This window comes from Alternaria ventricosa, assembly GCF_023758065.1.
Source record: "Alternaria ventricosa strain BMP 2768 chromosome Unknown scaffold_6, whole genome shotgun sequence".
NCBI lineage: Eukaryota > Fungi > Ascomycota > Dothideomycetes > Pleosporales > Pleosporaceae > Alternaria > Alternaria ventricosa.
The window spans coordinates 1,500,030-1,526,829 of record NW_026055686.1 but is presented as its reverse complement, the minus strand read 5'-3'; the positions used below and the strand labels follow the sequence as shown (position 1 = coordinate 1,526,829).

Below are 26,800 nucleotides of genomic sequence, written 5' to 3'. Positions count from 1 at the left end.
GTGCAAAAGTAAGCACACGCAAGCCCCGCTGGCGGTTTGTTGTGGTGGTAACGCTGGGATGGAGGGTGCAGCCGATGCTGGCTAGTTGGGGGCAGGGAATTGTCTACGGCGGTCGATTCGGAGGCTCGTAGGGCTCAAGGGTACTCGTGTGGTCTTGGAGCATGTCAGTCGCGTGCCATTTTGCTTCTGGCCGTCTCCCAGGCACGGGCTCAACTTACTGCACCCCGTATCGCAGTTCCCACACGGCCAAGGGTTTGTCGAACTGCGGAAAGCGTCTGAAGGAGAGGTTGCCGAGAAACATGTGAATGGCACAGTGTCTAGTAGCTGGCGCTGGCGTGTGTGGTGCAGGATGACGTATGGTGGAGCGACTGCTAGGGACAGCCCGAGAGCTACCGCGGGGATTTGCGGGTTTGGATGTGCGTGTATGTGCACTGGTGGTGAGCGCCGTCAGTTATATCCAGGGCTGTCGTGGTACGGCGTTGCTAGACGTTGGATCGTGGGAGGCGCTCGTTGGGTGACAGGGTTGGGTTTCTTGTTGAGCCCTGGAGCGCTCCGACCAGCTCTCGGAACTCTAGAGCCAGCAAGATCCAGGCACTTAAATCGTCTTATCAATGCGTGCACCGCTATTGACACACGAGATATCCATCGGACTTGGACTAAATGGGCTGTGGCAGAAAGTTCTAGGGCTCCATGGCTGTCAAGCAGCTGCCCGATGATCAGCCTCGTGGGCGGAGCGGTCAATCAGTGGAGTCAGCACTCTGCACCCGACCGCATCTTCGGCACGTTAATTCGTTCAAGGATGCACGGTGCGAGCGTGGAGAGCAGCCGTGTGGGTCTGCGATGAGAACTAGACAATTCGATGTCGAGCATCGGGGATCGACAAATGGCATGCGCTACTCCGCGACTCCAGACTCCACGCCCGCTTGCTGATCGAGAATGACTACAGCTTTTGGGGATTCCAGAAAGTCTGATCAGGTCTTTGCCTCGCAGTGAAAGCGATGCGGCATTTTGTGTGGAAATTAATGCTTTATTTACGGAAACCCTAGCCACGTACTTGTCTCCGCTGAGAAGAGCCATCAGGGGGTCTAAGCATCGTGTATTCCCGAATGCGGCCGCTGAGGCAGGAATCTTTTCATGTGTGCGTGGCCATGATGGCATAATTTATAACAATTCCACAGTACAATTGCAGCATGCACATGCGCCTTCTGTTTACAGGCGCCGTGCTCAGGCAGCATACTCCGAATCCAATTTCGCGCTGACCATCCGACGTTGTGAGGAGTGATCGGGCAGGCGCGGGCGATTCCGGGTGGCTTTTGCGGTTGACACATGCCGCATGAACGACGGTTACCGTAACCATAATTGGACAATTCTACCACAATCCACTTCGTGAGAGTGCTCCTATCTTATTTTTACTTTGTTCGCTACGCCTATATCGATTTCTGCTTCACATTGGACATGTGTCTGGCTGAAGCCTCACGACCGCGTTTCTTTCCACTTGATGAAACTATTGAATACATCTACTAACACAACCCTGACAAACGCCACTAAAAGTACTCAAGAATCCCGCTCGCTACACAATATTGACCAATACTCTGAATGCCATCCCGGAAGAGCGCGCCTATACACCACCAGCGATCACCAACCACCACCCAACAAAACCTTGGAAGCCTTCCAATCAAATCCCCCTATACCCCAAACTATGGCGGCGAGATGTATCCATAAGCTGGCGCATACCCGCTCCACGACTGCTCCATCAGATACCAGAGGGGCGAGCGATCCGGTACGACAAGGTGACTCGCTGGGTCTCCGCGGCAATGCTCGTACTGGGGGCTGAGACGCAGCGGCGTCTGCAGAAAAAAGTACTCGATAGGCAACGGCGTGGCAACAGGCATGCTGTGGGCAACCCAATAAAGAACACCCGGGTCGGGTGATCGGCTTCGAGCGCTGCCGCCGGCAGATACTACTGGACTGTGATCGATTGTGGCACACGGTTCGACGACCATGCTGTCGGACATGGCGGCACAGTCTTGGACCGTATCCGTGGGGTCTAGGTCTGAAGAGTATGTCGTGGCATCGTCCACATCTTGGAAAACTCTGATATCCTCATCGTGCGACGCGGTCATCAAGTATGGTTCTTCGTCTGCATCCACGGCTGTCTCGTCGTCGCTCACTCCTCCACCGCCTTCGTCGTCGCTGGCCTTCTCGCACCCTTCTCCGCAGTCGTAGCCGCAATTCCTCCAATTGAATTGGGGCGGTCTATCAGACGATGGGCTATCCAGAGCCGGCTGATGGGAGGAATTGTTCGGATCATCATGGTCGTACATTGTGGCGATAGTAAGAAGATCGACTTCCCTGAAGCATGTCAGTTGACCTTGTGTGGTATGGGCTCAAGGACTCAGCACCATTGTCGTCGAAGGTGCAGACGTAGGTAACATCGACTCGTTGCAGCGCAGACAAATAGAGAAACAGTGCATCTTACCTTGGCAGCACAATGAGAAGAAACAGGGACGGTAGGCAATGGAAGACAGCGCTGAATGCCACAAGATGATAATCGTTTCAGCAAAGGTAATGGTATACAAGCTAATAATACAGATCAAAGCACCTCCAAGTCAACAATCTCTGGAGAAGGGATCGAAAAGAACAACTACAACACGTCTTTCCAAGTCTTTATACCAACAGTATATGAGCGATCATCGGCCACCCAGAATATACGACAGAACGAAAGGGAGTCATAACCGCCTCCGCGACAGACACGTTGCCTAACCCCAAGCCTGAGTCGGTCACCTACCTGGCTCCAACAACCCATCACTGGACCTCCTTCCCCGCATTTATCGCAAGCGACGTCGCATCAGAAGTTTGAAGGACCAATATCCTCCGCTCATCTATTACCGTATTCCGACACCGGCCAGCGTGCTTATAACCCGGGGTAATCGAGAGTACCCTCGAGTAACCACGCGACGGAAGGATATCATAGGACACGTCCGAAACGAGTTGGCAAAACCCGAAGGTAGCCGACATGTAGAATGTTCTGCCTGATGACGGCATGGGGACTTTGTTTTGGGGAGAACGCGTCGCGTGTGCGTGTCCGAGATGGGCTCACCGGAGGCCGCCTACATGGGCGTTGGAAGTGGGGTAAAAAGCCACCGGTCAACACCGAGAGCGATTGTAGACCAAGGAGTAAGGTATGACTCTGGTGAGATTGGTCGCTTCGTTTTGGCATGTTGCGGACCTATGTCACTGTGTATGACGGATATTTGGGGTCGTGTTAAGCAATATTGCCGCTTTTAACCTCGTCGGTCGGGAGATTTTCTTACTGGTGGATGGATTTAGAAAGGAGACATCATTGTCTCATGATACTTTGGATATTTCTTGATATTTCCTTTCTATCATGGTCATGGTGTAGCGCGCCAATGTATATGCATCTAAATTTCCGTGCATTCGCCTCTGCATGCCGGGTCCTCAATCCAACCATGACGTCTTCTCCCGTCACTTTATGCCCTTCCTCTCCACCTTGCTCATTTGTTATGCCAAAGTAATGTTCGTAACGAGTTCCAGTCGTCCGACTGCACATAACTGTCAACATGTTAGCGTAATCCCATTTTCTTCCTGCTTCAAAGAACACCCACATATAACTCATACTACTCCTCAAACTGCTCTGCACAGCCTCAGGATGCCACCTGAAAATATACATGACCATCGCCCAACTTAGGCTGGCAAACACCGGCCACCCATTCTTCGCCATCGTTCTCCTCATCTCGCCGTTGCCGAACAGCTCCCACCCGCCACCACCTCCTTGAACTCCTTGTCCACTCGCTCCGCCTCCGACCTGTCGTGGTTGTACTGCTAGCTTTGCTAACGCTAACAATACGCGTGCAGCTACGTATATGACGATTTGCTGAGACACGGAATTGTGAATTGTGCGACCGAAGACGGTGTAGCCGCCTAGGAGACCGGCGAGGAAGGAATCGTAGTGTCGCTCTTTACCGGTCGGGGACGCGTGTCGGAGGAAGATCATGCAGGATTTGTAGACGAGGGCGAAGAGGCCGAGGTTACGGGCGTGTTGGCGGGTCGCTTTGTAGACGAGCAAGGCTTTCGATCGGAAGCTGTTTAGTTCTTGTCAGCACGAATATTCTCTGGTTATGGAGTAGAGAAGAGGGCTGATAGTAAGGAGGGTGCTGCGTACCTTCCAGATCTAAAGAGGAAGATCATTCTGCAACCACGCGTCAGCAATCCATTTCTCCATAAACGTACGGCCTTGCGAAAACCTACACAAGCGCATGCGGAAATCGCACTTTACTTCCATATACAATGCCATTCCTTACACCTTTTACCAGTGTGAGGATATCGTGGTACTTTGGGTCTAGCACAATCCTGTCGAGCGCAGCCTGTTCAAACCGTCAGCTCGGGCTTCAAAAGATGCGACATCCTAATTTCCTGCAACATACCTCGAGGGCGTGTAATCTGTCCATGTCGATTGTATGTGTGTGTGTTATGGCCTGGGTGTTGTGTTCTGTCGTTGCTGGCTTGCGTCCGGCGAAGAAGAGCCTCGGTCCAGCGCGCGCGCGTTGCGATGACGTTTGCCGCTACCTTTTACGGTCGCAGAAACCCTAGAGGAGAAAATCGAAGGAGTGAAGAGAAGAGCGGAAGTACAGTGTACGTATCATGAGGCTGGCATGGGAACGAGAGCGAGGTTTGCGGTCGGGTATAGATAGCGCAGAGTCGCAGTCGCGGAATGGCTGCTGGCATCTGATCCTCGGCTCGCGTCACATTGCCGGTCGCTGCTTCCCCACATCCGTGGATTGGTGCAGCTTCGCGCTAAGAGAAGGAAAGGACAGGGGTGTTTGCGCTTTGACATGTGAAGGTAGAATATTTTGGAAAAAGTTGCATGTGCATGCGTTCTATGGTCTAAGACTGCTGCTTCTTTTCTATGCGCTCAATGTAACAATACATGGTATCTCGACGCTCCCGCCTGATGCTATACAAACGCCCCCAAACACCATGATATGCTGCTCGACAAAGTCCGCGCATCCAGCGCGAAATCCCGTAACGGTCCTAGTCTACCCGTCGAGTAGGCCATCGCTTCTTCAACTCTTCATATACGGTGAAGATGAATGCAGAACTGGGTATGGATCTCGCAACTGTGATACCACACCCACGGTACATGCCTTTGATACCGTGTTGCTTCCAAACCGCCTTTCCCACAGCGCTGAATGTCGACTTTCCGCCAGTCAATTGCTTGACATCTTCGGTCTGCATTCTCGACTTGATCGTGTCCGCAGGGTAGAACATGAAGTTGTAGGCTCCACCTGCGACAGAACCAGAGGCCATGCGCTGCCACACGGGAATATCTTCGTCCTTGGCTGAAGTACTGGAGCCCTTGAACAGGATCTTCATGCCTTCATAGCCACCGAACCACGCTGCACCGCCTCCTGTCTCACGAATCAAGGTTCCAAACTGTCCGTGCCAGTAGCCCTTGAGGCCCTGGTGACGATAGATAGAAGCAATGACTCCTCTGATAGTGGGTGCGGCCACGACGCTGCCTTTCGTTTCTAGGGGAACTTGCATCTTGCATTTAACGAGTTCAATTGGTGTTAGGAAGAGTGACGTGATAGCGCCTGCGACCATTCCGCACAAGAGCATGCCAGAATAAGGTAGATCTCGCTCCGGGTGTCTCTTTAATTCAGGATAAAATCCTGAGGACTTGAGGGCATCGCCAGCCAGACGATACTGCAGACCACGTCAGTTTGACCCCCTTCATCATTCGCATGCTACTCACACTAAAGAATAATGTGCTTGTCTCTACGGCAGCGCCTACCAGAGGCGCACTGATGCCCCGGTATATTCCAAGAAAGCCATCTTGTTGTAAGGACTTCTTGAAGCAGTCAAGTGGCCCAGTGTAGCGGAGTGGCACCTGGTCGGGCTGTGACTGTAGCCGAACCTTGACCGTGTCGAAGGGGTACTCGATGTACTTTCCGACAATTCCAGCTGCGGATCCACAGAGAACATCCTTCAAGGCCTCTTCGCCCTTGCCTATGGTATGTGCTGCAGTAGGACCCCGGACCTCTTCCATTATAACTGGGTTGGGCAGCCGGCCTCTTCCCCCCACCACCGACACCGGACTCTCTTGTGCTTCCATGAATGAAGGATGTGTATGGCTCGTCAATGGATATGTGTAGCTGGAGTGAATGTATGTTTATGAAGCCGAGCGCATGTTGCGTGCGAAGAGTCGTGGGCGGTGAGAGGGCGCGTGGCTACTGTTATGAATCGAAGCCCATGTCAATAATGGGGTACACCGGTTGCGTTTGCGTTATGGCGAGTGGAGGAAGGTTCGGAAGTGTGTAACACGACGAAGAGAGTTTGCTCGAGGGAGCATGCAGCGGGCCGTGTGTGCGACGGGGATGGAGAAGATGATAACGCCCAACGTTGTACCAAACAGGGCTGACCTTTGTTTAGCTAGCCTAGGAAAATTCTGCAGTATCGGAAGAAAGTATTACAGGAGTGGAAAGCGCACAGCGCCTGCTAAGCCAGACCATCTGCATGCGCGAATAAAGTATGAGCGCAACGAGCAATTGGGAGCGCGCTCCGGCCGCACTTCTGCAGGACGCAGCTTATCAGATCAATTCGATCTGATAACATTTGAGTTGGGCGGGATTTGGGATCCCTGGCTGGCAGCCCGCGCCGGCAAAGTGCGCTAGTTATCGATAATCGGCATTAACTTTTCTCGCGCCGCCGTGTTCTGGGTTCGAGAACTTCTGCGAGATCCACTGGTCGCGCAACACCGCAACCATGTCTGAATCTGTGATAATCGAGGCGCCTCCTGCGACGGAAACTGCCCCTGTCAAGGGCATGAAGAAGAACGGTATGCGACTGCTTTGTGTGGTAGTTGCGACATGGCAATCTAACATTCCACAGGCAAGCAATGGCACGACAACAAGGGCCCCTTCCGACCAAAGGCTGGCCAGACCTCATGGGAGAAGCGCAGTGAGGAGAGGAAAGCGCTCGCTGCTGTCAAGGCGAAGGAGAAAGAGCTGAAGGACGAGAAGGAGTCTGAGAGACAGGTAGGAAACCACGGCCTTTGGTTACAAATAGACAGGAGCTGACCGTGCAATAGCGTCGAGTTGAAGCCATCAAGACCAAGCGCGCCGCCAAAGCAGAACGAGAACGATTTGCCCAGATGGAGGAGAAGATGCACAAGAAGCGCGTCGAGCGCCTGAAGAGGAGGGAGAAGCGCAACAAGATGCTGAAGTCATGAGCTCGGGTCGGTTAGACTAGAGCCGAAGCATAAAATATGCGGTCAAGGAAATGCCGCTTCGGGAGGATGTTGAAAAGGTGCAGAGGCAGGCGCGAATGCACCACCCAGAAACCACCGGCAAAGCAAGAGCGACCGGAACCAGCCCAGAGCATTTCAGTCTGCAGGGCGGGATGCAAGCAATGATACCCTATCGAGGCTTCCCATAGTGGAGGACGGAGCAAAAAGCAATCATTTAGAATATTGTCCATGATCAAAGAATCTGAAATGCCATTCCCTACTGAAAGTTCCAGTACCATAGACGCGGGATTTGCTGTACAAGCAACTTGCAATATAATATCTGCAAAACTACAATCATCATCTCTGTCTAGGCTGTTTCATGACTCTCTTCACATGCGCTTCCCCAGCTGGCTAGCGGATGGAGACCCCTGCAATGACACGCGAAACTCGGAAGTCGATCTTGGAACCCAGCAGCACCGACAACTGCCTCGTTGCGCCGACCCAACCACCACCATGACATGGACGGACAGCTTCACCTCCATGCTGGCTTGGCCGACCCCAGGTCTTTCCGTCCCAACCTCTACAGCTCCCGTTCGGCCACGCGCGTGACGACCGACCCCGAGAAGAAGTCGCATTCCCACCTGCACAAGCACAAGTCGTCGCGACACCACCACGACCGTCACGATGACCGTCACCGCCACAGCTCCAGCAAACGCCATGCTGCCAAAGAGGCAATGCAGTCAGCCATCCAGATACAGCCGCCAACTAGCTTCGGAGACCTGCTGAGGCAGGCGCGAGGGAGCAGAGACACGAGCCCCAGTCACAGTCGCAGGGAGAGCGTCGCACCAGGCCAGGCGGATGGCAGCGTGCATGGGAAGGAGGAAAGCACTCCAGGCATCACCATCCCGCCGCGGAGACCAATCCGTCAGGCGGATGTGGAGCTAGAGGCTAAGAGAGTTGAAGCTAGAGAACGGTGCGTCTGCGTCATTCACTATCAGGCCCGCAGCATTCCCCCAAGATGCCTCCTCTAACATGGCCCGCAGAGACCTTCGTGCGGTTCTGCAGACCCTTTCCGACCAGTCCCTCAAGACGTCGCGCCGTCTAGACGACACCTACTATTCCATCCTCGAGAAGGTCTCCGTACTGCGCCAGACCATCGGAACGCTACAAGAGCTCTCTGGCCTGACCAAGGAGCTCCACGAAAACTTCGAGTCCGACACGACAGAGTTGCTGGAGGATGTGACTGGCCAAGTGGAAGCCTTCGATGGCTTCAAGACACAACAGGAGCAAGTGAGCGGATTAGAAGAGCGCATCAAGGCGGGCAAAGAGAAAGCCGATGCACTGACGGCGAGGCTCGAACGAGCGAAAGAGCGTGTCGATGCGAGGGCCAAGTCGGAAGCGCGATGGCAGGCGAAGAACACTCGTATGGCTATCCCCTCAGCAATCTTTTGTTTCCGTCTCAACTAACATCACACAGATCGCGTGCGCATATTCTGGGCTATAGTGGGCTTCATAGCTGCTCTCATATTAGCCCTCGTTTTCTTCCGCCCGTCGCAACCGATCGATAACCCACGCGAACCGAAGAACACACTCGATCCTGCGACCAGAGAGGCAATATTGAAAGCCGACATACCAGACATAGCAAAAGAGGCGATTATAGGGCCGTCATCTAGTACTGCAAGTCCAAAAGTGGAGACCACCGAAGCGCAGCCTGTACTAGATGACGATGAGCGACTGCGCGCATTCGACGAGTTGTAATACTTCCAGCTACTTTCCTGTCTATTTTGCTTTCGAACACCAAGATACCCCTGCGATAGTTTGGCCACGTCCAATTTCAATCTCGAAATGACCATGTTCTTTTGGTGTTACCGTCCACTTCATCCTAGCCGTCATGAGTCCTATCACTGTTTTTTTTTTTGACACAGGCACCTTATACAAGGGAAAATCTGAACACCCTAGAGCCTACATTAAGGTGAAAACATGTAAAGTAGGTGGCCCAACGTCAACGTCGACTCTAGGGTGTTCAGTCTTTTCCTTGTATGATGTGCAGGTATATTCGCATGCGTTGCAGATCGTTGAACACAGCGTCAGGTGTTACTAGGCAGGACGCCTTGCCAAACCACAGCCAATGGTCAGAATCTGTACACCAGCTCAGCCGCTTTTGGCCCCCACCCAGCCCAAGCCACCCACGCCACTAGGCCAGCGGCGTCTTCGCATATAACAATACTTAGTCCTGTCGACTCCTCGCAGATCTTGACGCGAAGCTATCGCTGCTTCCCCGGATTCTGAGCATGGCTTCATCTCGCTCTACCTCTATGCGTTCGCTGGAGCTCAGCCAAGAGTACCTTCCGACGGCCATCGCTCCAGTCAGAGCAGTCCCACTTGCAGGCAGTCTCAAGCAGGATCGTTTACATGGCATCCCGGATCACGACCATTCCACCCACAGTGAAAGGCTGCTCGGTAACAGCCTAGCATGGAGTTCAGAAGGACCAGAATCCGTATCTTCGAAGGAACAGGCTATCATCCGAACGCACTACGATCCACCGGAGCGTTCTGGAAGCTTTCATTGGGGAGATTGGCGGTGGGAGGTTGCATCCGCAGTCTTCAGTCTCCTGTGCGTCGTTGCCATAACAATCATACTGAAAGTCTACCAGGAGAGGCCCTTGTCCGATTGGCATTTTGTTCACAACATTACGCTCAACACTATTGTTGCACTTCTTTCGACCCTATCGCGGACAGCCCTGATAGTACCAGTTGCATCATGCTTGAGTCAACTCAAGTGGATTCACCTGGTCAGGTCACCACGCCCGCTGCGGGAGATGCAAATCTTCGACGACGCCAGTCGAGGACCTTGGGGCTCTCTGGAACTTGTTTGGAGATTGCATCTTAAGACAAAGTTGGCAACATGGGGTTCTCTCATCACGATACTGTCCCTCGCCATGGGCCCCTTGTCGCAGCAGTTGCTTTCTTACCCTTCGAGACTGCATTTTGAAACCTCCGGTGCAAGCTTCTACAGGAATCAAGTTTACGATTCAGGTGCTTCCAGAGGCGTCACCGGAGGAGGGACCATAGGTAAGCTTCTGAGCTTGGTTCATTAGACGTCGTTTCCAGGCTTACAAAGCGACCAGACAGGATGATGGACCCCAAGATACAAGGCGCTATCCTGAATGGACTCTACAACCTCAGTGCACCAGTACAAGTGGAATGTCAGACTGGAAACTGCCAATGGGATGACTTTACAACCCTGGCAGTGGCTAGCAACTGTACAAATGTCACATCCGTCTCTCACGTCGTCTGCGGTAGGATACACGCAGGTTTAGCATGCAACTATACAACTCCCACTGGCTTCTTCATCAAATCGTCTCGGAGTACTAGCTCAGGAGGCGAAAAGGGAACCTGGTTCAACAGTACCGCTCATATACAGCGCGCATCTCAGATAGGCAGCGTACTCAACAGCACCATCGTCAGTTTCGCTACCGCCAACATGATGTCGCCTTTTAGCATGGACAGTCCAGACCTCACTGAGTGTGACATGCGTTGGGTCGGTCGGCACGTCCGTAACATGACCGTCGTGAACGGTACCTTCAACCCTGGAATTATACAGGACTACGAACTTTACGGCATCGCCAACCCATTCGACCCGGACTATTGGGTCTCTTTCAACGTCTCGAACGAAACTACAACACTCCCCGGTAATACAACTTTCAGCGTCGGTCCAGTCGATAACCAAGGAATGATGACGTTTCTCTCCGGTATATTTTCCTCTACGATCAAGGACGCGTACGGTCTTGCCATGCAAAATTCCACAAACCTGACACAGACTGTGCAAGCTATTAGCACTTCAATGACGTACGCCTTCGGCCAGGGGCCTAGCAGTATCAACCTCCCTGGTAGAACAATCACGACGGAGCAATACATAAAAGTACACTGGGCCTGGATAAGCGTACCTGTCGTCGAGGTCATCATGGGCATTGCGTTCTTCATAGCTACGCTCGTGCATACATGGAGGAGAGGCGTAGTGGCTTGGAAGAGCTCTGCCATTGTACCGTTATTCACGCATATTGAAGGATGGCGAACTGAAGAAAGTCGAATGGGCAGCGCAAGAGAGGTAGAGAAGAGGGCTATGGAGATGAGAGGCTTGCTAGAGAGGGATGAAGACGGTGGTCAGAGGTTCCGACGCATGGATGCATGAGCTATCCTAGAAGCCACAAGATGTACGACCATGACAATACGACACCGACGCCGATGAAACCCCCCAGCTCCGCACCTGACGATACGCTGTGTGTTGCGACTCCTGCGATGGCCGCTACAACTGTCGCGATGACGAATGATAGGGCTAGCGGCCACACCAGATACCTCTTGTCGACGACATGGCCGATGCACAAGACTTTCCGCTTCGGCGATTCCTCTGTGTTCTCCACGTCGAACGACCTCGTTTCGTGGAACATCCTCCCACTCTCATGTAGTAGCCCCGGTCGTAGCAAAGCAGCCGATAGCGCATGCGACGTCTCGATGTCTTCGAAGTGCACCTCCAAAGGGAAGATGCATCTTTGGGCGTTGGCCTAGACGGAATCAGCATACAGCAGTTTTCAACAAGATTTATGGCATGGACCCACGGCTGTGATTTCGCACACCTGGATGACGGGTCTTTGGCACCACAGCCAACGCAACATCGCTCGCTCCATCGTACTGAAGCGTAGCTTGTAGAACTCGATCAGATGAAGAATCTGCTGTTCCATGTTGGGCGTTTTGGTCTGCTTTTCGAGGTAGTTGCGGCCGTTTTTACCTAGGCAGTGTATCCGATCCAGATCTCGAGCTCTTGGTTGGACACAGTCGTTGCCATGACTTGCTCGACTGGGTTGGTGATGGCAGACATTCTCATTAAGCTGAAGCAGGCTGAGGTGATGAGACTTCATTCTTATCATTCACACGCCCCTACATCATATATGGTGGGCTATTATACGCGGCGTATCTCAGCAATGCCCCGCTGCGGCTCGGACAAAGTGTTTTACAACCCTAATCATTTGCATCAAGATGCCTTTTGATGCCTACAATTCACCAACTCTCTGACTCTTTGATACGATAACCGTAGAAGCAGTATTCAAGGTCAAAAACAATGAAACAATTTGTATGCATATAGATTGGTGACGGTGTTATAGAGATAGGGTAAGCCACTTCTTGGCTGCATGGGTGGCGTTCAAGTACTTGGGATTTGGGGGCCAAACAATTTGTTCGCGTTGCTGGCAATTCGTGACGACGCGTCCACACCCATCGACACGGCGGGTGCCACCTGCTGCCTGCCCATACCTGTCGCACTGCGCCCGCTCCTTATATTATCATATTCCAGCGTCCACGTCCCCTATCTCCCTCGTTATCCTCTTCCGACAGCTATGGCAGCTATCTCATCTTATCTAGAGTCTTCCGAAGTCAGCAGGCCACCTACACACCGCCACGGCGTACATGCACGATATGACTGCGCAGCACCTGAATTGTCTCAGCATCAGGATCAACTCGGCGGTGTCGAATCTGCCGACAACGAACGTGTAGCTCAAGCCATTCTAGTACTTCAACAGCAAGGGGAAACGGCTATTCCGAAAGGGTCCATTACGGATCGAGCGTGGAAGACAAGAAGAAGACGAGACGGTGACAGTGGATACGGTGGGTCACCCGAAATTTATGGGGAGGGCGGATCACAACGACTTGACGCCTTTTCAATTAGGTTCACATACGTGAAGAAAACCAGCAATGACGAAACAAATGTCATTGAACGAGAGGCTTCAAATCACACAGATAGTATTACGCCATGCAGCAACGAAACTTCTACTTCGCAACCTCACTCCCTTCCGCAGACCCCGAAGCCTTCAATACGATGGCCTGCTCTTTCCGCAAGTGCCAATGCAATGCCTGCTGGGCACCCATGGAAGGCCCGGCGCATAGCTTCCGCTAAGAGAGACGGCTTTCAAGAGGGATCCCATTCCCAAGAACTAGCAAGAACTGCAGTAATAAACGGGGAACAATCGGAACCCTTTCTCAATGAGGTTACCACGGCAAAAGAAGAGTTTATTCACAAGCTCATTTCGACTGATATAGGGAGAAAGCGAAGCACTAGTCTTGATTGTTCATCCCACGAGGGCTCGGATAATCAAGATACCGCGAGAATTGGAGTTCTTCAATGGGTCGACGCAACCGAAGATGCAAGCACGTACCCGCCTTTCACTCCGCCAGCGATTCCGAGTGCAAGCATCAGCAATAGGAGCTCGCCAGCTGCTCCAGTGCAAGATTTGAGTCTAAGAGGAGGTCCGGTATCATCTTCGAGGGCGCTGGTCCTCGAAGTTTGGAGTATTTTACAGGATAGGGACCAATACTACGACGTGTACGAGTCATTGCAGGCACATGAAAGCGCAGAATGGTTTACGGACGACATCCACTCGTTGCAAACATCAACAAACGGGTCTGGCTCAAACGGATCCCCAAACAGCTCTGCAACGTCGAACAGCACTCCAATCGGACCTGCCAGCAAGAATGCACTATCGACCAAGAAAAGAAGCCGAGAAGAAGAAGGCGACGAAGACGAATGTTCCAATAGGAGACCCACCAGGGGACAAGGTGTTTGTGTTCCAGATGCACTTCAAGATTCTAATTATCCCGGTCAGATGTCTTGTCCAATGCATGAGTTGCATGACTGTCAAGGGACGAATACAACAATATCAGAACTGATGCGAAGTCTCATGAATCGCCATCGCATAGTCATATGCAAGGAATGCTGCACGCGACTACCCATACCAGACGAGGAGAAGAGGCCAGTGAATACACTACAGAAACATGCATCGGATGGCTGCGAGAGGTACTGCATTGGTGCTTCTTGCCTCGATTTCTTCGACAACTCCACGCTTTTCCACCGTCGGACGGAAAGATGTCCCTCATGGGCGACGCTTACTAAGGAAGCGAGGTGGTCATTTATATGGAGATTGGTGAATCCCGAATCAGATCCGCCGGAACCAAATTTTCTCCCCGGGCCAGCTTTCGAGCACAGCCAGATACGGAGGCCGTGTAAACAACAAGCTCGTGCTAGAGGCAATGAGATATGCGCACAGCTTGTGCGAGATATCGAAGCCAAAGAAAGACGCATCAGTACACTAGAGAACGATTTGATCACAGCCAAGAATGAGAATGTGCAGACACAGCAACGATGCAACGAGAAGACAGTCAATCTGGAGAACATCATCGAGGGTCTCTTAGAACGACTATGTGAGAATGGAATCGGTCTACCAGGATCATTACGGAAGCGAGTGAAGAACGAGTGCCCCGAGGTCATGGCTGCAATCCTTGTCAAAGAATCGCAGACTGTGTCTACGTTACCAACATCGACTCTTACGCCAAACCATGGATACTACCCAGGTTCAGGCGTGTCATCGACGTGGGGAAACATGGCTTGTCCACCACTAACAATGCCTACGATACCTGTAACCTGGGGTGCGGTCCCTCAACCAATGCTTGGGCCAAACCCAGGTTACTGCTTCCCAGAATTCAGCGAGAAAGCTCCTACGGCGAGCGAGATGTATCCAACCAATGCCTGTATTCCAAATTGGAACTCCATAAGCATGAGTCCTAGTACCATGCATGCCCAAGTCAGAAGACACAGCTCTTCCGAAACACCGGAGACCGCACAGCCGTGTGAGTGATGGGAACAAGACTATCGCGGCGTACCTGCTGAATGTGTGCGAAGAAAACTTCTCCTTTTCGTTTTCCCTCGGATGTGTGTCACCGAGAGTCGTTTTCTGTGTATCTCGCGTCACGGTTTCATTCATGGTGTCGCTTCACTAGCGTTCTTACTGTGCAACATTTGGGTATCTCTTACTCGACTGCAGTTTCGAATTGTTGCTGCTACAGCTGCAAATTTATCTCATATATTTCTCGCAGGGTTTGTCTGCCAAGAATGATCTAAATGCCATGGGTCTTAGCTAGCTCTTCATCCACTACAAACAACATCTTCCCCTTGATCGCACTTCCATGGATAAGAAGCTCATGCGCTTCAACCGCATTACTCAGCCTCATCAGCTTCGCAATAACCGGATCCAATTTCCATCCCCTCACCTTCTCTACGAGCGCAAAGAATTCCGCCACTTCCTTCTTCTTTGGGTACTCGATATCAAGCGCCCAGAAGCTTACTCGCGGTGGCTGCAGTATCGCCTCAAGGAGCTCGTCGACGTTCGCCAACATCTTACTCCCATCCGCAGCAATGACCCCCATGACACCGAAGACAACCACTTTGCCGACGTCTTGCTTAGTTGCTGCGAGAAAGTCTTGGACGCTCTTCTCACTGCCAACACCGTCGTATGCGACATCCACACCCTTTCCATCCGTCAGCGCATGAACCTGCTCCACGAGGTCCGGGGTATTTCGGTCAAGCGGTTCCACACCCAGTGAGCGCACGTAATCGAATTTGCTCGGCGAACATGTACCAAACATCTTGATGCCCATGTCGAATGCCTTGACAAGCTGAGCCATAGCTGTTCCTAGTCCTCCACTCACACTCCCGATCAGAATGCTTGAGCCGCGTGGTAAATCGACACCACTGTGCTTCAACAGACCCCATGAAGTCATATAGTTCAGCGGAAGTGCGCAAGTTTTCAGCAGGTCGTCTTCCGGTTGCAGCTTCATGACTTCTTCGTGTTGCAGGACGATGTGTGTAGCATGTGCGCCAAAGATGCTCAACGCTGCGACTCTGTCTCCGATGTTCAGTTCTCTTCCCTTTGGGACAGCATCACCCAGCGCAATTACTTCGCCTACGAGGTCATATCCAGGTGTGAAGCCAGGTGCCTTGGCCAGGGGATGAGGGTAACCGCCGACACGCTGAATGTTGTCGACTCCGGCGATACCAGCAACCAGGATGCGAATGAGCACTCCGTCAGCAAATAGGGCGGCCATGGGATCAAATGCCTCCCATCTCAACACGGACGGCTTGCCGAACTCTGATATAACCCAACGGCCTGGTGAGGTTGGTGTGGGTGACGTGTTGGGCGTGGAGAGTGATGGAGACATAGTTGTGATGGCTTAAAGGAGCGCTTGTTAGGTGAATGGAGATATCTGAGTTGGTCAATAGCAGAGAACGGAGACTGTATCAGCTATTTATCAACGAAACGTATGTGTCGTACTACCACCGAACCTGTTATGTCCGATTTTATAGTTTCACTAACAATGGGACGCCTTACAGCAGGACGAAGTCGCATTGATAATCTTGAATATCCGACTTTTGTCAGCAAGTACGGAACGTACATGCAGAATCATAGCGAATGAACAGCGACCGGCCCCTCACACCACCAACTCCGGTCCTCGTTCGCCCTCTTCCCGACTAACACCATACACACCTAACACCATCTGCGCCAACAACCCCACTGCAAACTCTCAGAAGCTCTTTCCGTCGACAGACTTGCGCTTCAATTTTTCGAGCTCGACACCCTGCAGCATGCGTGCATTGATACACGTCATACCGGTAAAGAAATTGGGGTCCTTGGAGCGGATCATGCACGATGCACCGCAGGTACCGCAGAAGTGGTGGCCCATTCTCTTCGTTCCAAAAGAGTAAGACTGTGAACTCACGTTAGCTGACCTAATCTTTTGCGGTATTTACTACGTTGCTAGCGACATATTCACTTACCTTGAACTGCTCGATGCTACCACTTGAGAAAACGATACACTCGTTGGGCACGTAGATAAGAAGATAACCGTTCGACACGCAGATACTGCAGTTGCATTCCACTAGAACCGCGCTGGGATCGTCAAGCGGAGGAGATGCAGTGACGGAGTACTTGAATGCGCCGCAGTGGCATGATGCATCGTAGGTCTTGGTTGGAGCGTCGGCTGGGGGCGCGCCAGGAGGACCGGAGTTGGACTTGTCAGTATCGGACATGATGTAGTAGTTGATGAAGCTTTACGATCCGAACTGGATATGAGATGGTTAAGAACAGTAGTCTGTTTATTGTGTACCTAGATACAGCAGGTGAGGTTGTTGTTTGAGAAGATATTTATTGAGATCTAGTGGCTGCTGCCTAAAGTGTCGCATTGCATCTACGTCCAAGCTGGGAAACTCCACTTCGCGTAAGAGTCGCGTCGTCATACGTAGGGCGCCCTGTTGCTAACGCGAATAGGATGTCCCTAGGTGTTGGCACACACCGACCGGCTTCTAAGTACATAGCGCCTTCCCCATGAAATCAGCTAGCTTTGGAACACTCTCCTCAGTATCAGCATACAAATCGAGATGTCCTTTTCCTTCAATGACGAAAAGTTCCTTCGGCTCCTTGGCCTTCTTGATTGCGTCCTTGCTGTAGCAAGCGGTGTCAGCTGGGCCTCCATTACCCGTGTCTGCCAAACTTCCCGTAATCATCAACAGCGGTCGCGGAGAGATCCAGTCGATGAAAGCAAAAGAATCGTATGTGGACAGCTTTTCGAAGCTCCTCACAAGCTGCAGGTTGTTACATTTGGGATGGTATCCGAGGGGAGTCGCATAGTATGACTTTGCCTCCTCGAAGACGTCCAACGTGCTGAATGCGGTAGGCTTTCCTCCCTTGGCTTCTGAGATTCGTTCTTGCGCTGCAAAACTCAGGCGCTGATGCAGTGTTTCTGGGTTGATGTTTCCAGAGTCGTCTCTCAAACTGTTGCGAGTCATACCACCCAAGCAAACGCCGACTACGGTCGCTACGGCCTTCATGCGCACATCAGTCTGTGAAGCGAAGATTGCGTAGCCTCCAGAAGCACAGATTCCAACAACTCCGATCCTTTCGGGGTCAACGTCGCCGTCAAGAGTCGAAAGGAATGTTACGGCGCTCTTGAGGTCCTCGACTCGTTGGTACGGATCTTCTAGGTAACGTGGCTCGCCTCTGCTCTCACCTTGGAAGGCTGCATCGTACGCGAGAGTGATGAAGCCATGTTCGGCTAGCTTCCTGGCATATAATCCAGACGCTTGCTCCTTGATAGCTGTACCGGGGTGGCCGACAATAAGGGCGGCATTTTTGCGGTCTGGTACGTTTGGGGAGGGTAGGTATAGATCGCCGATGACGTTGATGCCATGGCTGAGGAAGTTAACTTTGCGAACAGTGGCCATCGCAGTTGATGCGTAAGAAGGATCGGGTTGCTTGGTGGTTCGTGGAAGCAAGTTCATAAAGATACGTAAGAAACGATGGTCTTGTTCGTCTGTACGAGCTGCTCAAGGTTTCTGCTAAACGCTGAAGTAAAATGCCATGTGTTTATGTATTCTTGCCAAGAACATGTGTAGATTCATAGGGACTACGATACCGCCGCGATACTCACCATGCTCATCTTTGAGCCTGTACTTTCAGTTACCCCCCGGCTGAGGCTCCGTCAGCACTCATTCGTTCCCCAGACATTCATGTCGCATACCATGCTCAAACGTCTCTAGCATTAACGTATATTGCTAGGATGCCAGTACACGGATTTAGGGTTTAGGACTTTCTCGGCCAATGTTTCGCGCGCATTCGGTCGTATACATTCGTCCGCGCACCAATAGAAAGTTGGGCATTTTCCCCGACCTCAGCATCGCCCACTTCTTCTCTCAACCGTGAGGTGCGACATCACCTCGATAATTTCTTAACGCTGAATGATAACTTTTCATGCAATGATATAAAGGATGCGTTACAGGATCTTGCAAACCAATGGGCTGTGACTGGGAAATGCTTGAGTTTGCGATGTTGAACTGCGCCGCTGATGTTCTGGTATCAAAAGTCAACGACACCGGCCCATCATACTCACGCTGCATCATGACTCTGAACTGATGCTGGGTATGTAAGACAGTGAATACCATCAAATCTCTAACCCGCTTGAAGGCCAGCGACTGTGGCAATAGATGAAAGCTTGGAGCCGGCAACATTCGAGCACAGTCTGACGAAAACCATCATCATAGTGCGGGGCTATCAAACGACGAGAGTGGAGTTCAACATGGTGTTCGATGGCCAAGAACGAAAAGAAGTGAAGAGCACATGTACTTATCCCGGTATGATGTGTATGAGTGAATGACACGGACGTACTCCCCTCTGGTAGGGGGCGCGGGTTCTCTTCGATGATTCAGCATACAGGACAGCGGCAAGCACCGACTTACCTTCTGACAACGATCAAGGGCTGGGATAGATGAGATGACTTCACAGAAACCTAAAGGTGATCAGCGTGTAAAGTGGTTGCAGATTATCTTTTTGTTACCATAAGAGGTCCTAAACTGAAGTGGCCTGGTAATGGCGACTCATGCTCTCTCTGATCTTAGCGTACTGTAACGCCGCATACTCCGATCCAACCCTACTGTGATGTACATGATAAGCTAGACAAGCCCAGACCCTGGAGAGGTTGGCCTACCATTTCTCCAACTATAACCAATTCCCAGTTCGCTGAAAGCAAGAAAGTGCACCAAATCCCCGGGGTAGTGGCCCCAGGAAAGAAAGCAAAAGAAGGTACTGGGGATCTTACGTTTAGATGAAGATATCCAGCTCATGTCTCCTGACCTCGTCCTCCTCGAAAGTTGGGTAAGCTGGGACCATGGCGTCGGCGTTCTGAACGTAGGCATCGTTGTAGATGCGCCAGTAGGGGTTTCGCACTTTACGTGCTGGATGGAAGAGACCAGCCCAGACGTAGTTCATGACAAGCGGGGTACCGATGGCGTTGCGGACACCTTCGATGGCCTCGATGATGCGATCGATGACGTGAGGACTGGTTTCGAACAAGTTTGGCCAAAGAAGGTTGAGCAAGTGAATCATCGCGTCTTCGCAGTCGAGACCAACGCAGCCAAGAGCAACGTGCTTGACGACCGAAGCGGCAGTCTGTCGATGCACTTGATCTCGGTCAATGAGGGCATCCTCTAAAAGTGGTGTGATTGCATAAACATAGTCCTTTGCCATCTCGCCGATGTACTCGAACATGAAGGACAGTGATTTGAGGACACCGTTCTGTACGTTGAGCTCCGGTACGCGGTACTCGTTCATGAGAGCTGGTAGGACAGTGAAGGGCGCACAGGTTTCGGCGACGATACCAATGGCGACGGCAGTACAGACACGGGACTGACGCTCCTGAACTCGAAGGTTACCGAGCAAAGTGGCCAACACATCCTGGGGACCGATGGCTTTGGCGATATAACCGAAGGTATTGTTGGCAGCACGACGAATACCCTTCTTGTGAGCCTTGAGCATGTCCAAGAGTTCGAAGCAGATACGCATCCACTCACGAGGGTTGACGTAGTTTGCACCTCGATCAGCAATACGTCCTACCAGATCGATGGTGTTCTCCTGTACCTTCTCGTGTCGGTTACGAAGGATGGGTGTAAGGCGGGGCAACAGATCCTTGATAGGCGGTTGCATGGCGTGGAGACCGACGACTGTGACGATAGCACGAAGAGCACCGAGGATGGAACCAAGAACCTCAGGGTACTCCTCACCAAGGTATTCGTACAACGCCTGCGCAAGCTTAATGAGCTGCGGGTCCTCGTCGCACTTCTGCATCACGAAGGTGATTCGCGAGATGAGATCTGCTGCTTGCTGACGGACTGTTGCGGATTTGTTGTTGAGCCTAGCAAGAACTGTTGCGACGATCTGCGGGAGATAGGTCTTGGTACGCTCACCCAGTGCGTTGACGACCGTAGCAAAACCGTCGATGACAATGGGGTCCTCGATAGTCTGGTCCTGGAACGCAACAAGCACACCGTCAATTAGCTGTTCTTCCAAACGCTGGTCAACGTCATGCGCTCCTAGTGTGCTGATAACCTTGTCGACAGTCTCGACAGTCATCTTGCGGTATGCTTCGTTCTCGTCCTTCATGTTGTTAACAATCCTGCCGACGATCTCAGCAACACCGGCTTTCTGCGCCAGGTCTACGGTCGTGTCCACCACCTGTCGGTAGTTGCGCTTGTCAAGAGCCATGCGGCGGACCCAGAAGTGCTTGAAGAACTCAGGCAAAACGTTATCCTTGAGGTAGACTGGGGTTACTCCTGCGGTGTTCGAGCACTGAGAAACGACCTTGAGCACGACCTTCTTCATCTCTTCATCGGGTGATTGAAACTCGCGAATGACGATCTCCATGATCTGACTGGTATAGTAGTTGGAGTACTCCTCGTCCATGAGCGGGATGACATAACCGACCGCCTTCAGGAAGGATGCAAGAGCTTTACCACGTTGGCGACGGGCTCCGGTCCAGAGAGGGTTCAAGATATCGTCGAATGACTCGATACCGTACGGGCTCGCGGCTTCAGCTAAAGCTGCAAGAGCAAGAGCTGTGACCATGCGGACCTTTGGCTGTTCGTCATTCAGATTGTCGCCGATACACTCGACAAGTCCCTTGAGGTGAGGAAGAATAGCACAACCCATAAGGATAGGAATCTGCTGAACAATCTTCACACCGGTATGACGTGCGTGCCACGACTTCTTGGATCGACATACAGCGCGGAGGAATGGAAGGAGGGCGGGGATACCGAGGGCAGATGCGACGACGGCGAAGGCTCTAGCGGTGGTGTTTCGGACGTATTCGTCTTGGTGGTCTAAATCAGGACGCATCGTACTGATCATGTGTGCGAGACCAGCGGCCTTTGCAAGGTTAGAAATAATCTCTCGACCTTCGACACGGGCGTAGTAGTCTTGGTCGATAAGGAGAGGCTCAATGACAACGAGGATCTTGTGTACGTAGGGCCGAACGAGGTCGTCGAGCTTGTAGAGGACACGATCGATGACTTTGACGAGCAAATGTCGCTCCTGATCCTCCAACGTGCGCTCCATGAGCAGGGGCAAGATCTGGTTGAAAAGGGCTCCAGCACCGAACTGCCGAGCGTTGTCGGTAAGCTGTCGAAGCGCGGTCTTTCGCATGGGTGGTGTTCCGTTCTTGACCTTGAGCAAGAGTCGCATGATTTTGCGCTCCTTGAGTTCCTCGACGGTCATGTCGTTCTCGTCTGCGCCGTCTGTGAGCTTGCCAAAGTATTTCATGTCCTCGTTCTTGAAGAACTGAAGATCACCAACACCAGGGATCTCTGTGGGGAGCTGCTTGCCCATGGCAGCCAAGCTGTTGTCTGCTTCCGGAAGCAAGAAGCCTTGGTATCCCGTGGGAAGTGCTGGCATGCCCACTGGTCGCCGCACTGGCTCGTATCCAGGAGGGGCCTCGAGGACCTTGTAGCCTTCAGCCTCACCAGGCAGCATCATGTCGAGCTGCTCGTCGGATAAGGGAGCGTTGCGGTTGGAGATATCGGTGCCAAATGCGAACGTCTGCGTGACTGGGCGGGCGCTGTTGGTGGCGGGAGCAGGTGTTGCAGCGCTGGCGGGGGCTACAGCTGTGGTATCCCAACGCGATCGAGCCGGTTGAGCAGCCTCAGCGGACTTGTCTTCTGCCTTTTCTTCCTCGGGTGCCGGTGACCATCGCGATCGCTTCTTGGGCTCGCCATCTGCCGTGGTGTCGTCGGCCTCTTCTTTAATCGCAGGTGTTTCGCCGTCGCCGCTCTCGTCCCAGCGTCTCCTCTTGCGAGTCTTCTTCATAGGTGGGGTCTTGTCGCCATCGACAGGGGCGGATCCGTCGTCCTGGAGCGTAGGCTTGTGGTCGAGGACCTCGTTGCCTCCCTCCCTTTCCCTCTCCTCGATGAGCCTCTTCACACGCGCTTCTTCGCGCTCAAACTCGCGTTGCTTCATCACGTCCTTGTACGACTGGCCGCCATCTTCGCCATCCTTCGCGAATGGATCCGCTCGCGACGGAGAAAGGGCGCGGTCGAATCGCCGTCGTTGGTAGTCGGTCTCGCGTGATGCGATCTGAGCCTGCTTCTCGCGACTGTCGAGGATATCCGCCTCCCCGGCATCACCATGCGCAAACTCGTTCATCATCTCCTTGGATGCCGTGTATTGGCCCACAAGGCTCCGGCCGTTCAGCTGCACGTCGTCCATATCGGCGTCGTCGTCGGCAACGGCGATGGAACTGACGTAGTCGCCATTGTTTCCGCCGTAGAGCTCCTTGTCGAGGGGCTCGTTGAGCGATTGCTTGTTGTTGGACGTGTCCCCGTTGGCAGCGCCGTTGGCCCTCGAGTTTCCTGCGCGCGGTCCGGCCATGTTTGCAGCAGGTGGTGACGGGTGAATTGGGGTTGGGTTGATTGAGGCGACGATAGCCTGTGAGCTTCTCCAAAGTTTCGCGATCGAATGCTTGGCAGAGCGGCCGCATTGGCACTAGCGCGACCGGCTTAGTCACCCTTCCCCTTCCTCTTGAAACCCATGGCTTGGAGTCCCAACACAGGCGTGCAAAAGGTCTCCAGGCTGCATCACATCGCTGCAAGGCTCAGAGACATGACTTCATTGTTACCCGCCACACCCAAGCCGAGCGGCGCAGCCTCTCTTCTCACTGTGCCCACGCCTGGTACCCTAGTCCGCCTCGCAATATATCGAAATGCGGCACAGCCATCTACCAACGGGCGAACGTAGGTCATATAGCATTGTCCGTCCACTCACGCCAGCTTTGTGTGCATTGTCCCTGGGTTCAACTCAGAGTTAAAGTTCCAGCTTACTTATCGGCGACAGATGCCAGAGCCTGCAAGAATGCGGGCCCGACACGTTGCTTCTTCTGATCGTCCCGAACATCATACATGTGTGCCGCATGATCTTCGAAGGCGCGAGATTGGCCTGGACTGATCCGTATTGCGTTCTGTCGCTCTGGTGGCGCTTAGCCTGCATGCGCGTCTCCCTACAATGGGTGGCACACCAAGTGGCTACTCATCAGCAAAATAGATCCCAAGAAGCCGAGGAGCTCCAGGTCTCCCATGTCTCGAGCACCAGAGGCGACAGACCCACTCCAGAAACTAAATTGAAGCACAGGCACGACAGCGGGCACTGTTCGTCAGTCGATTATGTGGCTCGCTGATCTTTTTCGTTACCTGAGATTGCGCCAGCCATCACGCGACGCTCACACCGCCAGCGCGAACCACGCGTCGTCACCATGATACTTCGCAGCCTCCTGTCGACGCAGTTACAGTCATTGCAGGGGATTTTGTCAATGGCCACAAGCGTCGGCATCGCGTGGGTTATCCGTAGCCATGCCCACCAAGCCCTACTACTGGTTCTAAAAATATGTCTTACGCAGCGGGGACCACTTAAAACCGCCGAACTACTCTGACTGCAGGCCTCGCAATACGGGCCCTAGCAACGAATAATCGAAGGCGCAGTGTTGCGCGAGCCAAGCTAACGGTGATTTACGCAGCTCCGGGCTTTCTGCGCAAGGGCTTGAAACGAATTGTCGGTTCTGTGCTGCTGCCAGCCACACAGTAAAGTCGTACCGTGCCGGGGTCCGTGGTAGTGGTAGGGTCGCGGCATGCTGCTGATATGGAGGGACGCTGTCCCACGCTCTTACGAGGGGTTGATCCTGCCTCTTGTTTTATTGTGTTGCTCGTGCCCACTGTTTCGTTCCCCCCAACTACGTTCGCTGTCGTTGGTATTTCTCCAGGCCTCCCTCGTTTCGGCTGAACGGCTTCACAACTATGGCGGCTGTGGCGCAGAGTCATGTTCAAGATGACGTACATCCACTTCTGAGGCATCCACGGCCGATTAAGAGGGATTCGGCAAAGGCGCATCGCATGCTTGGCTTCATCGCAGATTCTGAGGAAGCTCTAAGAAATTTGCAACGCGAAAAGTCGGTAACAACACGATGGTTGGAACGACCGATGTACGAGCATTTGGAAATTTCTGATGTCGAAGAAGAAAAGGACGAGTCTCGGGAGGTGATACAAGAGCAGAAAACGGAGGTCGTCGTCGAGGAGGTAGTGGTTAAGGACAAATCCATCGAGGACAAACCAACCGAGGAGAAGCCGAAGAAGGACAGCGATTCTGACCTGTTGGACAAATGGACGAACCCGAACCGCCCGGCTTCCTCTTTCAATCCTGAAGAAACATTGAGGAAGCTCCCGGAAACAGCACCAAGCACGAAAGTCAATACATCCCCGGTTAAACGACGACCGCTACCGCTCACACGACCGACATCGTACAACGCGCAACACCTGCTATCGCCAGAATGGATTGCTTCGCCAGCCACCATGAGCCCTAATACACCGGGCCAAGGGCCTGCATCATCGTATCTTGACAGTTCAGACAAGCCAAGGAGCAGTATTTCTTCCCGAGGCAGTTGTGAATGTGAGAGGCCACAAGTAAACTCCACGCAGTGGACATATCCGCCAATGAACGATGCAAATGGTTCACAAACGCAACGACCCATCTCATACCACCCTCAAAGCTCCACTGCACTCGACAGCCCGCCAATGCAGCCGCGACCACGACCTACATCTTTCGCAACCTACCACCAACGAAATCGCTCCGGAACCAAGATTGCCTCTTCGCGAGGACTACGGAACAACAGCTACCCACAGAACAAGTCGCGGCCCGTGTCGGGGTGTGCACCTAAAGCTATCGCAGGGGAGAATATTGAGAATGACATGGTTTATCAGCAGTACGGGGACGATGAAGTCGGTCCACCCACGCCTGTAACATCCTCGAAACTTGCGTTTTCACCCCCACCAGTCTTCTCTGCTACGCCAGCAACACCAATACACTCCACGTTAGATGCTTTCGCGACATCGGAAGAGAAGAACAAACCAGAGAAGAAGATCAAGCACAGATGGTCAACCATACCGCAAGCATTGAAGAACTTTGGCGCTAGGAGAAGAGACTCTTCAGCTCAACATGAGCAGCAAAAGTTTGAAACCGTTGTCGAAGATCTGCGGAGAATGAACTTAACTCAGGAAAACCTCCAGGTCTACGAAGCCGAAGCCAACCAGGACCCAGCAGCATCCAAACGCCTCTCGGCGGTCGACCTCATACCGACACCGACCTACTCGCCCTTTGACATGAGCGTGAAGTCAGCCCAATTCGAAGCACCCCTTCCAGCACCCTTCGCGCCCTGGACCGACGCACCACCAAGCCCCGCCGCCTCCGCAGAGCGACGCCGTAGCAGCGGAAACTCGCTATCACCAACTACACTACCCTCACAGCTATCCAACGAAAACTTACGGCAAGTACGTCCAGTATCGATGCAATCCCAAGGACGACCTGTTTCGATGCAATCCCAAGGACGGCCTGTTTCGTGGCAATCTCAAGCACGCCCCGTGTCGATGCAATCCCAACGTAGCAGCATAGTCGCCCTGCCTTCGCCGAACATTACCTGCACAGCTCCCCAACCATACCAGCGCCCCGCCTTCGACGCCTCTCTTAGCCCCCGGGCAATGACTCCTAGTTCCCGACGCAATACACCAGCTATTGAACGCACGTGCATTCTGTGCAAGACATCAAGGCCAGTATTCGAGTTCAGCGAGCGCAGGATCACAGCGAATTGCTGGCACGAGCCTGCGACTTGCGTTGGGTGCTTGCAGGCGTGGGTCAGGCAGTGTTCGGGTATGAATGGATTGGATGGATGCACATGTCCTGAGTGTGGAGAGGTCATGGCAAGGGAAGATGTTGGGGCTTGGGGTGAGGTGTCACCGATTTGAAGTGGACGATGGTATACATTATTTGGTAGGAGGACTTTATGACATGTCTGCTTGTATATATTTAAGCA

General features: G+C 52.8%; 11 protein-coding genes across 11 annotated transcripts; 4 read left to right on the top strand and 7 right to left on the bottom strand.

Moving 5' to 3' along the window:
* Positions 1-1,697: 1,697 nt before the first annotated feature.
* Positions 1,698-2,324, bottom strand: J4E93_004603 (uncharacterized protein; the record flags this gene model as incomplete). The annotated part of the gene is made up of 1 exon (XM_049342530.1): positions 1,698-2,324. One exon carries the CDS (start codon positions 2,322-2,324, stop codon positions 1,698-1,700), a length of 627 nt encoding a protein of 208 aa, XP_049200682.1.
* A 1,191-nt stretch (positions 2,325-3,515) lies between these two features.
* On the bottom strand, positions 3,516-4,015 carry J4E93_004602 (uncharacterized protein; the record flags this gene model as incomplete). The annotated part of the gene is made up of 2 exons (XM_049342529.1): positions 3,516-3,573; positions 3,627-4,015. 2 exons carry the CDS (start codon positions 4,013-4,015, stop codon positions 3,516-3,518), a joined length of 447 nt encoding a protein of 148 aa, XP_049200681.1.
* Positions 4,016-5,052: 1,037 nt separating this feature from the next.
* On the bottom strand, positions 5,053-6,070 carry J4E93_004601 (uncharacterized protein; the record flags this gene model as incomplete). Its single annotated transcript, XM_049342528.1, has 2 exons — positions 5,053-5,727; positions 5,777-6,070. 2 exons carry the CDS (start codon positions 6,068-6,070, stop codon positions 5,053-5,055), a joined length of 969 nt encoding a protein of 322 aa, XP_049200680.1.
* A 716-nt stretch (positions 6,071-6,786) lies between these two features.
* J4E93_004600 (uncharacterized protein) lies at positions 6,787-7,252 on the top strand (the record flags this gene model as incomplete). Its single annotated transcript, XM_049342527.1, has 3 exons — positions 6,787-6,859; positions 6,913-7,058; positions 7,112-7,252. 3 exons carry the CDS (start codon positions 6,787-6,789, stop codon positions 7,250-7,252), a joined length of 360 nt encoding a protein of 119 aa, XP_049200679.1.
* Positions 7,253-7,767: 515 nt separating this feature from the next.
* Positions 7,768-9,007, top strand: J4E93_004599 (uncharacterized protein; the record flags this gene model as incomplete). Its single annotated transcript, XM_049342526.1, has 3 exons — positions 7,768-8,222; positions 8,293-8,672; positions 8,727-9,007. 3 exons carry the CDS (start codon positions 7,768-7,770, stop codon positions 9,005-9,007), a joined length of 1,116 nt encoding a protein of 371 aa, XP_049200678.1.
* Positions 9,008-10,382: 1,375 nt separating this feature from the next.
* Positions 10,383-11,441, top strand: J4E93_004598 (uncharacterized protein; the record flags this gene model as incomplete). Its single annotated transcript, XM_049342525.1, has 1 exon — positions 10,383-11,441. One exon carries the CDS (start codon positions 10,383-10,385, stop codon positions 11,439-11,441), a length of 1,059 nt encoding a protein of 352 aa, XP_049200677.1.
* Positions 11,442-15,190: 3,749 nt separating this feature from the next.
* J4E93_004597 (uncharacterized protein) lies at positions 15,191-16,291 on the bottom strand (the record flags this gene model as incomplete). Its single annotated transcript, XM_049342524.1, has 1 exon — positions 15,191-16,291. The coding sequence occupies one exon, from the start codon at positions 16,289-16,291 to the stop codon at positions 15,191-15,193; it is 1,101 nt and encodes a 366-aa protein (XP_049200676.1).
* Positions 16,292-16,654: 363 nt separating this feature from the next.
* Positions 16,655-17,159, bottom strand: J4E93_004596 (uncharacterized protein; the record flags this gene model as incomplete). The annotated part of the gene is made up of 2 exons (XM_049342523.1): positions 16,655-16,816; positions 16,908-17,159. 2 exons carry the CDS (start codon positions 17,157-17,159, stop codon positions 16,655-16,657), a joined length of 414 nt encoding a protein of 137 aa, XP_049200675.1.
* Positions 17,160-17,432: 273 nt separating this feature from the next.
* Positions 17,433-18,350, bottom strand: J4E93_004595 (uncharacterized protein; the record flags this gene model as incomplete). The annotated part of the gene is made up of 1 exon (XM_049342522.1): positions 17,433-18,350. The coding sequence occupies one exon, from the start codon at positions 18,348-18,350 to the stop codon at positions 17,433-17,435; it is 918 nt and encodes a 305-aa protein (XP_049200674.1).
* Positions 18,351-19,722: 1,372 nt separating this feature from the next.
* PRP10 (U2 snRNP component prp10) lies at positions 19,723-23,319 on the bottom strand (the record flags this gene model as incomplete). The annotated part of the gene is made up of 1 exon (XM_049342521.1): positions 19,723-23,319. The coding sequence occupies one exon, from the start codon at positions 23,317-23,319 to the stop codon at positions 19,723-19,725; it is 3,597 nt and encodes a 1,198-aa protein (XP_049200673.1).
* Positions 23,320-24,765: 1,446 nt separating this feature from the next.
* On the top strand, positions 24,766-26,732 carry J4E93_004593 (uncharacterized protein; the record flags this gene model as incomplete). Its single annotated transcript, XM_049342520.1, is given in 2 exon segments — positions 24,766-24,770; positions 24,788-26,732. The coding sequence occupies 2 exon segments, from the start codon at positions 24,766-24,768 to the stop codon at positions 26,730-26,732; spliced, it is 1,950 nt and encodes a 649-aa protein (XP_049200672.1).
* Between the last annotated feature and the right edge of the window lie 68 nt (positions 26,733-26,800).